Below are 12,607 nucleotides of genomic sequence, written 5' to 3' on the forward strand. Positions count from 1 at the left end.
AGCCCGGTATTTTGCTTGATGTACTCTGCATATAAGTTAAATAAGAAGGGTGACAATATACAGCCTTGTCACACTCCTTTTCCAATTCTGAACCAGTCTGCTGTTCCCTGTCTGGTTCTACCTGCTGCTTCTTGACCTGCATAAGTGTTTCTCAGAAGACAGGTAAGGTGGTCTGATATCCCCATCTCTTTAAGAATTTTCCAGTTTGTTGTGGATCCACACAGTCAAAGGCTTTAGCATAGTCAATGAAACAGAAGTAAACACTTGTCTGAAATTTCCTTGCTTTCTCTATGACCCAATGAATGTTGGCAATTTGATCTCTGGGTCCTCTGCCTTTTCTAAACCCAGCCTTTTCTAAACCCAGCCCAGTTCTTGTTTCACATACTGCTAATGCTTAGCTTGAAGGATTTTGACCATTACCTTGCCAGCATGTGAAATGCAACTTTATGGTAGTTTGAACATTCTTTGGTGCTCCCCTTCTTTGGGATTCGAATGAAAACTGACCTTTTCCAATCCTGGTGCCACTTCTGAGTTCTCCAAATTTGTGGGTATATTGAATGGGCACTTTCATAGCATCATTTTTTAGGATTTGAAATAGCTCAGCTGGAATTTAATCACTTCCACTACTTTTGTTTACAGTGATGCTTCCTAAGGTCCACTTGACTTCACACTCCAGGATGTTCAGCTCCAAGTAAGTAACCACACCACCAGGGTTATCTGGATCATTAAGATCATTTTTGGATAGTTGTGCATTCTTGCCACCTCTTCTTAATCTCTCCTGCTTCTGTTAAGTCCTTACCCTTTCTGTCCTTTACCATGCCCATCCCTGTATGAAATGTTCCCTTGGTTCTTCAATTTTCTTGAAGAGATCTCTAGTCTTTCCCATTCTACTGTTTTCCTCTATTTCTTTACAAGGTTCACTTAAGAAGGCTTTCTTATCTATGTTTGCTATTCTCTGGCACTCTGCATTCAGTTGGGTATACTTCCGTTTCTTGCTTGCCTTTCACTTCTCTTCTATTCTCAGCTGTTTGTAAAACCTTCTCAGACAACCACTTTGCCTTCTAGTATTTTTTTCTTTGAGATGGGTATTGGTCACTGCCTCCTATACAATGTAACAAACCTCTGCCCACAGATCTTCAGGCACTTTGTCTACCAGATCTAATCCCTTGATCTATTCATCACCTCCACTGTCTAATCATAAGGAATTTGATTCAGGTCATACCTGAATGGTCTAGTGGTTTTCTCTACTTTCTTCAGGTTAAGCCTGAATTTTGCAATAAGGAACTCATGATCTGAGGCACAATCAGCTCCAGTTCTTGTATCTTGCTAACGGTATATAGCTTCTCCATCTTTGGCTGTAAAGAATAGAATCCATTTGATTTCAGTATCGATCATCGGGTGATGTCCGTACGTAGAGTTGTCTCTTGTTATTGGAAGAGGGTGTTTGCTATGACCAGCATGTTCTCTTGACAAAACTGTCAGCTTTTGCCCTGCTTCATTTTGTAGGCATTCCCTGGTGGCTCAGATGATGAGGAATCCACCTGCGATTCAGGAGACCGGGGTTCCATCCCCGGGTTGGAAAGATCCCCTGAAGAAGGGAATGGCTACCCACTCCAGTATTCTTGCCTGGAGAATTTGATTGACAGAAGAGCCTGGTGAGTTAAAGTCCATGGGGTTGCAAAGAGTCAGACACAACTGAGTGACTAACACTTGCAGAATTCTTCCCTGTGTTGTTAAAGAGGATGTTTGTTATGACCAGTGTGTTCTCTTGACAAAACTGTTAGCTTTTGCCCTGCTTCATTTTGTAGTCCAAGGGCAAATTTGCCCTGTTACTCCAGGTATTTCCTGACTTCCTAATTTTGCATTCCAATTTGGTGTTAGTTCTAGAAAGTGTTGTACGTCTTCATAGAACCAGTCAATTTCAGCATCAGTGGTTGGAGCAGACTTGGATTACTGTGATGCTGAATGGTTTTGCCTTGGAAATGAACCAAGATCATTTTATTAATTTGGAGATTGCACCCAAGTACTGCATTTCAGACTCTTATTTACTATGGGGGCTACTCCATTTCTGAGGGATTCTTGCCAATATTAGAAGGTATAATGGTTACCTGAATTGAATTTGACCATTCCCATTCATTTTATTTTACAGATTCCTAAGATGTCGATGCTCACTCTTGCCACCTCCTGCCTGACCACATCTAACTGACCGTGATTCATGGACCTAACATTCCAGGTTCCCATGCAATATCGTTCTTTATAACATGGACTTTACTTTCACCACCAGACACATCCACAACTGAAAGTCGTTTCTGCTTTAGCCCAGTCTCTTCATTCTTCCTGGAGTTATTTTCTGCTCTTCCCCAGCAACATAGTGGACACCTTCTGACCTGGGGAGCTCATCTTCTGCTGTCATGATCTTTTTGCCTTTCATACTGTTCATGCAGTTCTCGAAGCAAGAATACTGGAAGGGTTTGTCATTCCCTCCTCCAGTGAACCATGTTTTGTCAGAAATCTTTGCTATGACCCGTTTGTCCTGAGAGGTCCTGCACGACATGGCTGTTAGCGTCACTGAGTGATGCAAGCCCCTTAGCTAGGACAAGGTTATGATACATGAAGGGACTTCCCAGAAACTAGAAGACACTGTATAATTTTCTTGTACACCAAGTTGACCATGACAGCTTTTACAGCAATTACCACCCATCACCTTAATATAGCTACTACAGATGTAACTGGAGAGAATGCTGGTTAAATGGCTCTAAGAATCACCACCAGACTGCCGCTGTGGCCACATCCCTAAATCCAGACCTCTGTTTGGTCATATTTTTTCCCAAAATAAATAATAAAATGGATACAGTCATATGACGTCCTACGTGCTCTAATACAAGCACATGTCCCAAGGCAAAATGCAATTTTCTTCCTTTACACCCTCTGTCCACTGTGTGGTCAGCTATGCTGGAAGTCCCAACCTCCATTCTACCAGGAGAGGTCTGCCTCAAAACCCAGGGCTCCTGAAGCACAGGCAGCTGGCTCCTGCCACCTCACTCATTCTAACTTCTGATATGCCCTCAACAGGTTAAAAGTTTGAACAACAAAGCCCACAAATTCTTCAAAATAAAATGAAAATAAAATAGAAAGAAATATACAAAATAAGTATAATGGCAAAACCAGCAAGTGATGTTCATCAGTTAGGTGTTAACTATACTGTTAGAAGAACTTAAAAACGGATATTGTCACTTCCAATTTGTGTATGTCAGTGTTAACCATACTGTTAAAACTTAAGAAAAATGGATATTGTCCCTTCCAATTTGTTGTACATCATAAATCAGTTCAGTTCAGTTCAGTCGCTCAGTTGTGTCCGACTCTGCGACCCCATGAACTGCAGCATGCCAGGCCTCGCTGTTCATCACCAACTCCTGGAGCCTACCCAAACCCATGTCCATTGAGTCAGTGATGCCATCCAACCATCTCATTCTCTGTTGTCCCCTTCTCCTTGTGCCCTCAATCTTTCCCAGCATCAGGGTCTTTTCCAGTAAGTCAGTTCTTTGCATCAAGTGGCCAAAGTATTGGAGTTTCAGCTTCAACATCAGTCCTTGCAATGAACACCCAGGACTGATTACCTTTAGGATGGACTGGTTAGATCTCCTTGCAGTCCAAGAGACTCTCAACAGTCTTCTCCAACACCACAGTTCAAAAGCATCAATTCTTCGGCGCTCAGCTTTCTTTAGAGTCCAACTCTCACATCCATACATGACCACTGGAAAAACCATAGCCTTGAAAGACAGACCTTTGTTGGCAAAGTAATGTCTCTGCTTTTGAATATGCTATCTAGGTTGGTCATAACTTTCCTTCCAAGGAGTACGCATCTTTTAATTTCGTGGCTGCAATCACCATCTGCAGTGATTTTGGAGCCCCCAAAAATAAAGTTTGACACTGTTTCCACTGTTTCCCATCTATTTGCCATGAAGTGATGGGACCAGATCCCATGATCTTCGTTTTCTGAATGTTGAGCTTTAAGCCAACTTTTTCACTCTCCTCTTTCACTTTCATCAAGAGGCTCTTTAGTTCTTCTTCACTTTCTGCCATAAAGGTGGTGCCCTCTGCATATCTGAGCTTATTGATATTTCTCCCGGCAATCTTGATTCCAGCTTGCGCTTCATCCAACCCAGAGTTTCTCATGATGTACTCTGCATATAAGTTAAATAAGCAGGGTAACAATATATACAGCTTTGACGTACTCCTTTTCCTATTTGGAACCAGTCTGTTGTTCCATGTCCAGTTCTAACTGTTGGTTCCTGACCTGAACATAGGTTTCTCAAGAGGCAGGTCAGGTGGTCTGGTATTCCCATCTCTTTCAGAATTTTCCACAGTTTATTGTGATCCACACAGTCAAAGGCTTTGGCATAGTCAATAGATATAAATATAAATCATAAATAGACTGAGTCAATTAAAAAAAATTATACAACAGAAGACAAAGGATACATATATTCTAAAGATGGATGTCTTCCAAATAATATAAACTATTTAATGACACTGAACAATACATTTAACAACCGGTTAAAATGGTAAGTCTTATGTATATTCTATTATAATAAAAACAATTTACATGTTAACAATAAAATACTTAACACAAAAGGAAAATATATACCACCACATACTATCTCCACAGGAAAACACAATTAGAGACAAACAAATAAGAAAACTATAAGAATATATACCAAAATATTAACAGTGATATTTCAGGCAGAAAAATTAAAACATTTTTATTTTTCCTTTTAAACAAATTTTTCTAAATACAGTGTTTCCATATTCAATTTTTCCTAAAATTAAATTACAGTTTTGGAAAACTTAACTAATATTTACCAAACAGTCCTATGAGCAGTAATATAATACATATGGTCTATATAATACATATAGTCTATATAATGCATATAGACTATATAATACAATAATCCTAATGTATTCTCATTATGAGATACACTCTAATTAAATAATGACTTTTGAAAGTGAGAGTATGGGCATAAGCAAACAGCTCTCACCTCCCACTGTTGCCTTTTTCATCTTCTTCTTCTTCATTATCTGAAGCTAGGAAAGGAACTGCAGCCAAATCTTCCTCCTCTGCACGTATCCGTCCCAGCAGGATGAGACCATGGATTTTACAATCAATTCCTGAGCTTCTGCACTGCTTTATCGCAATTTCAATATACCTGTGATACTAGATATAAACACAGTAAGCTACAGAGCTTTCAGAGTCAAACACTTTAACTGGAGAGAAGGACATATGAAACATGCAGTATGTGGCAAGTCACAAGCCTTCATAACACTTAAAGTATAGAGAATTTGAGATCAACATGCACACACTGCTACATTTAAAACAGATAACCAAAAGGACCTATACTGCTCAATGTTATGTGGTAGCCTGGATAGGAGGGGAATTTGAGGGAGAATAGATACATTATATGTATGGCTAACTCACTCTGCTATGTACCTGAAACTGTAACATTGTTAAGCAGCTACACTTCAATATAAAATAAAAAGTTTAACAAAAAAAAATTAACTACATACAAATTAGAAAAAACTATACACAGACCTCATAACCCCACCAACTAGCTCACCAATTATCAATGTATGATTGATTTTGTTCATGTAGGGACTATCCTAAGAAAACTCCTGACAACATGTTGTTTCAAAACTTCAGTAGGTATCAGTGAAATATCAGCATTTAAAAAATACATCCACAGTACTCTAATGATAGCTAAAACAATCTAAATGCTAGCAGTGATCAAATTTTCTATCTTGTCTTGTAAACATCTTTCTATTCTGGACTTGTTCAAATCAAGGTCAAACACTGTAACATCTTTGCCATTCATTATTTTAAAGTTGGCCCTCTGTCCTGTGGTATGCCCCACATCCCATACATGGTGTTTCTAAATGTAGTTTATCTCTCTAGTCCTGTATTTCATGTGAACAACGACTGACTGCTTCTAGGGGACCTATCCAAACCTTAAGATCTATAATATCTATGATGTCACAGGAAGAACTGTTTGAATAAACAAAACAAATAGAGAAATGAAAAATTCTATAGAAAAAAAAGATAGTTTCTTTCTTTAGCAAGGAAAAAACAAAAGGGTTAAGATTTTAATGCAGTGCAAAGGGCAGACACTGTCTGACTCACAAATCATAGAAAGCAAATCCAAAGAACATTTATGGGATAACTGGGAAATTTTAAACGCTGACTGGATATTGTATCATATTAAAAACAAAATTTTAGATGTGATTTTATTGTGGTCACATTTTTAAAGTCCTTGTCAGAAATTAATAATAGAAGCACTCACTACTGAAATAATGCCATGGCTAGAACTTGCTTTAAAACACTCAAAAAAATGGGGTGTAACACAGGAAGAGAGTTAGTGAAACACGACTGGCAAAAATGTTGATAATCACCGAAACTGGGTGGTAGGTACGTGGAGGATTCAGTATACATTCTATTTTCGGTTATGTTAGAAAAATTCTGTTAACAAGCCATTTTTAGAGGAAAGGCAATGATAGAGAGTTCCCCAGCTTTAGGAATGATAATGCTCTACTTTGTAAGTTGGTTCGATGGGTGGAGACTGGGCCATGAAAGTTCTGAGTACTCACAATGCTTAATATTTCTCATATATGTGATATAAGCTATTTCATGCTCATCAAATAATACATAATAAATTGTTTTCAACTAAAAATTTCTCAAAGTCAATATATCTTTTATGAATAACAATCTCAGTTGTTTATTAAATAAATTAATCGTTAGTTATTGATCTACTTAAAATACAAAGCAAAATTAAAACAAAAAATATTCAGTAGCATAATTCAGACATAAGACAAACCGCATTTTCCATTACCCAGGAATAAGTTATTACAATAAAATGCACTAAATGCATTATCTTTTCTCAAAAATACTCAATAATATATTACATTTTCATCATTGGCCATTTTATTATTACCACCATTGATAGTAACTGTTAATTACATGGTATTCCACAAAACAGTGTAATGACATTCAAGAATGAATGGTGTTCTACAATTTTATTCATTGAAGACTGGAAGAAAATTTAAAAAAAACTTCCGGTGTACACAAAGGCCAAATAATCAATTCTTGGACCTGGGCGGGGAAGTGCTAGTATGGTCCCATAGTCTCTAGACACAAGTTACCAACTTTTCACCCTTAAAAAAAATTAATTTATGACTGGTTGTTATCAGGTTCTTTGACATAACACACTAGGACCCCATGAAACTTGTCTGTCCTTATGTGGGCATGTGTTAGTTGCTCAGTCGTGTCTGACTCTACGACTCATGGAAGCCCACCAGACTCCTCTCTATGGAATTCTCCAGGGAAGAACAATGGAGTGTGTTGACATTCCCTTCTCCAGGAGATCTTCCTGACATAAAGATTGAACCCTGGTCTCCCACACAGCAGGGAGATTCTCTACCATGTGAGCTTCTTGGGAAGCCCTTTGTGGGAATACCAAAACAATAAAGCAATGACTGACAAATAGCATGTAATAATTTAAAAATAAACTCACAATAAATTTTAGATGAATAAAAAGTCAAATATTTGACATCTTTATCCACTATCAGACCAATTAAACAAGTTCTCATGAGACAACATATATATAGGTAGTAAAAAAAATTGCCTTAATTTGCATTATTTTAAATATATATAATTTACTAAAGTAGTGTATATTAACTGAAAGATTTATGTGGCAGTCTCACTAATCTATAATATGTTCTATTTAAAAGAACCTTCACTGATTCTATCAGAATTTTTAAGAGATAAAATTAACTTGGATTCATTTTGAAAATGTCCTTATTAGCAAATTAAAGGTATGAAAACAAAAAAACAATTTCAGTATCATCAGTTCAGTTCAGTTCAGTCGCTCAGTCGTGTCCGACTCTTTGCAACCCCATGAATCTCAGCACGCCAGGCCTCCCTGTCCATCACCAACTCCCGGAGTTCACTCAGACTCGCGTCCATCGAGTCAGTGATGCCATCCAGCCATCTCATCCTCTGTTGTCCCCTTCTCCTCCTGCCCCCAATGCCTCCCCAGCATCAAAGTCTTTTTCAATGAGTCAACTCTTCTCATGAGGTGGCCAAAGTACTGGACTTTCAGCTTTAGCATCATTCCCTCCAAAGAAATCCCAGGGCTGATCTCCTTCAGAATGGACTGGCTGGGTCTCCTTGCAGTCCAAGGGACTCTCAAGAGTCTTCTCCAACACCACAGTTCAAAAGCATCAATTCTTCGGTGCTCAGCCTTCTTCACAGTCCAACTCTCACATCCATACATGACTACTGGAAAAACCATAGCCTTGACTAGACGGACCTTAGTATCATATATATGGTTAAAAAGAACCACTGCTTACTAATACATATTTAATGAAAATAACATGATGCTAGATGCCCAAAGAAGCCCAAGATGTATGGCAATGACTTTTGCCTAGAGCTTTTTACCTGCTTTTAACCAAAGACAACGAGGAAGGAATTTGTTTTGCTTTGTTTTCAAGCTGATCTGGTAATCAACAAATTTAAGTTGTATACATGTCAAATTTTAAAATAAATACAATTATTTAGTTAAGAGGAGAAAATGGGCTCAATGTTATTATAGAGATGATGAGAAAAGGAACCTCTTTTGCCATTTGCAAATCATCAAAGGAATACTATCAGACTGGTCAAGATGGCAGAACAGAAGAACCCTCAGCTCGTCTCTTCTCACAAGCACAACAAAATCATAACAATCTGCAAAAGAACTATCACTGAAAGACTGAAACCATCAGGAAAGATCCTCTAAAGATGGACCACAACAAGAATGGTAGAAGCTGTGAACTCCTGATATAATCAAATCCCATACCCTCCAGGGTTGGCAACCCACAAATTGGAGAATAATTATATTCAAGAGTTTTTCTCATGTCACTCTCCCCAGCCTGGGGTCTGGCACAGGGAAGAGGAACCTTAAGAATATTTGTCCTTGAAGACCATAGGGGCCTGACTAGATGAGCTCTAGAGGGAGGACGGGGGCCAGGGGAAAGTACTTCACTCATACAGGGCACCTGCAAAACCTCACACATACCGAGACCAAGAGCAAAAGCAGTAATCAGATAGGTGCTGGGGCCACATCTACCTGATGGTCTTATAGGGTCTCCTCAAAGGGGAGGCAAGGGGTGGCTGTGGCCTCGCCTGCGGGTGTAGACAATGGTGGCAGATACACTAGGGAAATATTCAGCTGCATGAGCTATCATGGAGGATAACATTCTGACACCAAGACCTGGCTCCAAACATCAGACTCAAGACTTCAGTGCTACAAGGCCTCAGCCCAAACAACAAACAGGGTAGGGACATAACACTACCCATCAACTTCAACTGACTCTAGACAAGGCCCTGCCCACCAGAGGATCAAGACCCAACTTCACCTACCAGAGGATAGGCACCAGCCCCTCCCACCAGGAATCTCAACTATCTAAAAAATATCAACAACTTCAGATATGCAGATGATACCACTCTAATGGCAGAAACTGAAGCGGAATTAAAGAGCCTCTTGATGAGGGTGAAAGAAGAGAGTGAAAAACCTGGCTTAAAACTCAATATTCAAAAAACAAGAATCATGGCACCCAGTCACATCACATCATCACAAATAGATGGGGACAAAACGGAAACAGTGACAGATTTTATTTCACTGCAGACAGTGCTCCAAAATCACTGGAGATGGTGACCACAGCCATAAAATTAAAAGATACTTTCTTCTTGGAAGAAAAGCTATGACAAACCTAGATAGCATATTAAAAAGCAGAGATATCATTTTGGTCTGTAGAGCCAAAGCTATGGTTTTTCTAGTAGTAATGTATGGATGTGAGAACTGGATCAGAAGGCTGAGCACCCAAGAACTGATGCTTGCAAATTGTGGTGCCAGAGAACACTCTTTAGAGTCCCTTGGAGTACAAGGAGATCAAACGAGTCAATCCTAAAGGAAATCAACCCTGATATACACTGGAAGGACTGCTGCTGAAGCTCAAATACTTTGGCCACCTGATGTGAAGAGCCGACTCATTGGAAAAGACATTGATGCTGGGAAAGATTGACGGCAGGAGGAGAAGGGGTTAACAGAGGATCAGATGGTTGAATGGTATCACTGATTCAATGGACATGAGTTTGAGCAAATTCCGGGAGACAGTGAAAGACAGGAAACTCTGGTGTGCTGCAGTCCATGGGGTCACAAAGAGTCAGAAACGACTTAGTGAATGAACAATAACAACACCCACCAGAAGCAAGAAAACTATTAATCCTGCAGCCAACACATGAAGTCTGTAAATGCAGACCAGATCCTATCCTGAAACCAGCAGGCGCCTGCCCCTTCCTTGGGTGATAAAGGGAAGTGCACTGCTGAATTGCATAGGACGTCTATTACAGAGGGCCACTTCTCCAAGGTCGAGAAATAGAACCAACCTCCCACATACACAAAAATACAAGAAGCAATTTTGACAACTCAAACAATAGAGTATGCTTCAGATGAAGCAGTAGGATAAAACACCAGAAGGAAAACAAAGTGATGTGGTCGATTCTCAGGCAATCTACCAGGGAAAGAGTTCAGAGTAATTGTGGTAAAGATTATCACAGAACTCAGGAGGAGCATGGATACACACAGAGAGAAATTAGAAACGTTTTAAAAAAAAAATAGAAAATATACAGAACTACACAATTAATAAATACAATAAGCGAAATGAACAATAAATTAGAAGGAATGAATAGTAAACTAAATCTGACAGAAGAATGGATTCATGAGCTGGAGGACAGAATAGTGGAAATCAACACCACCAAACAGAAAAAAAGAACAAAAAGAAATAAGGGCAGTTTAAGAGATCTTTAGGGCAATATCAAGCACACAGATAGTAATATTATAAAGGTCCAAGAAGAAGAGAAAAGGTATTTGATAAAATATTTGAGGAAATAATAGCTCAAAACTTCCTTAACTTGAGAAAGGAAACAGTCAACCAAATCCAGGAGGTGCAGAGAGTCCCATAGAGGATTAACCTGCAGAGGAATATGTGAGGACATATTGTAAACTAAATGGAAAAAAAAATGAACAACAAGAAAGAATATTAAAAATAAAAGAGGAAAAGTAAAAAATAACATACAAGGGATCTCCAATAATGCTATTAGCGGATTTTTTTTTTTTTTGAGGAAAAAACTCTGCAGACCAGAAGAGACTGGCATAATACACTTGAAGTGATGAAAAAGAAAAATCTACACCCAAGAACACCCAGCAAAAACTCTCACTGAAATTTGATGGAGGAAACAAAAGCTTTACAGACAAGTAAACACTCACCTAGAGCCAGACATCCTAGAATGTGAAGTCAAGTGGGCCTTAGAAAGCATCACTACGAACAAAGCTAGTGGAGGTAATGGAATTCCAGTTGAGCTATTACAAATCCTGAAAGATGATGCTGTCAAAGTGCTGCACTCAAAATGCCAGCAAATTTGGAAAACTCAGCAGTGGCCACAGGACTGGAAAAGGTCAGTTTCATTCCAATCCCAAAGAAAGGAAATGCCAAATAATGCTCAAACTACCGCACAATTGCACTCATCTCACACGCTAGTAAAGTCATGCTCAAAATTCTCCAAGCCAGGCTTCAGCAATATGTGAACCGTGAACTTCCAGATGTTCAAGCTGGTTTTAGAAAAGGCAGAAGAACCAGAAATCAAATTGCCAACATCCCCTGGATCATCGAAAAAGCAAGAGAGTTCCAGAAAAACATCTACTTCTGCTTTATTGACTATGCCAAAGCCTTTGACTGTGTGGATCACAATAAACTATGGAAAATTCTGAAAGAGATGGGAATACCAGACCACCTGACCTGCCTCTTGAGAAATCTATATGCAGGTCAGGAAGCAACAGTTACAACTGAACATGGAACAACAGACTGGCTCCAAATAGGAAAAGGAGTATGTCAAGGCTCTATATTGTTACCCTGCTTATTTATCTTCTATACAGAGTACATCATGAGAAACGCTGGGCTGGAGGAAGCACAAGCTGGAATCAAGATTGCTGGGAGAAACATCAATAACCTCAGATATGCAAATGACACCATGCTTATGGCAGAAAGTGAAGAGGAACTAAAAAGCCTCTTGATGAAAGTGAAAGAGGAGAGTGAAAAAGTTGGCTTAAAGCTCAACATTCAGAAAACGAAGATCATGGCATCTGGTCCCATCACTTCATGGCAAATAGATGGGGAAAAAGTGGAAACAGTGTCAGACTTTATTTTTGGGGGCTCCAAAATCACTGCAGATGGTGACTGCAGCCATGAAATTAGAAGATGCTTACTTCTTGGAAGGAAAGTTTTGACCAACCTAGATAGCATACTGAAAAGCAGAGACATTACTTTGCCAACAAAGGTCTGTCTAGTCAAGGCTATGCTTTTTCCAGTAGTCATGTATGGATGTGAGAGTTGGACTGTGAAGAAAGCTGAGCACTGAAGAATTGATGCTTTTGAACCGTGGTGTTGGAAAAGACTCTTTCCCTTGGACTGCAAGGAGATCCAACCAGTGCATTCTGAAGGAGATCAGCCCTGGGTGTTCTTTGGA

At 39.2% G+C, this 12,607-nt stretch overlaps 1 protein-coding gene across 1 annotated transcript in view; it reads right to left on the reverse strand.

The window, feature by feature from the left end:
* Positions 1 to 12,607, reverse strand: part of HERC2 (HECT and RLD domain containing E3 ubiquitin protein ligase 2) — a 242,029-nt gene that overhangs the window by 77,684 nt on the left and 151,738 nt on the right. Inside the window, exon 55 of the mRNA XM_068968361.1 lies at positions 5,037 to 5,212. Coding sequence (XP_068824462.1) covers positions 5,037 to 5,212 — 176 coding nt within the window. The remainder of the gene's footprint in view (positions 1 to 5,036; positions 5,213 to 12,607) is intronic.

The sequence above is a fragment of the Capricornis sumatraensis genome, chromosome 3 (genome assembly GCF_032405125.1).
Source record: "Capricornis sumatraensis isolate serow.1 chromosome 3, serow.2, whole genome shotgun sequence".
Taxonomy (NCBI): Eukaryota; Metazoa; Chordata; class Mammalia; order Artiodactyla; family Bovidae; genus Capricornis; species Capricornis sumatraensis.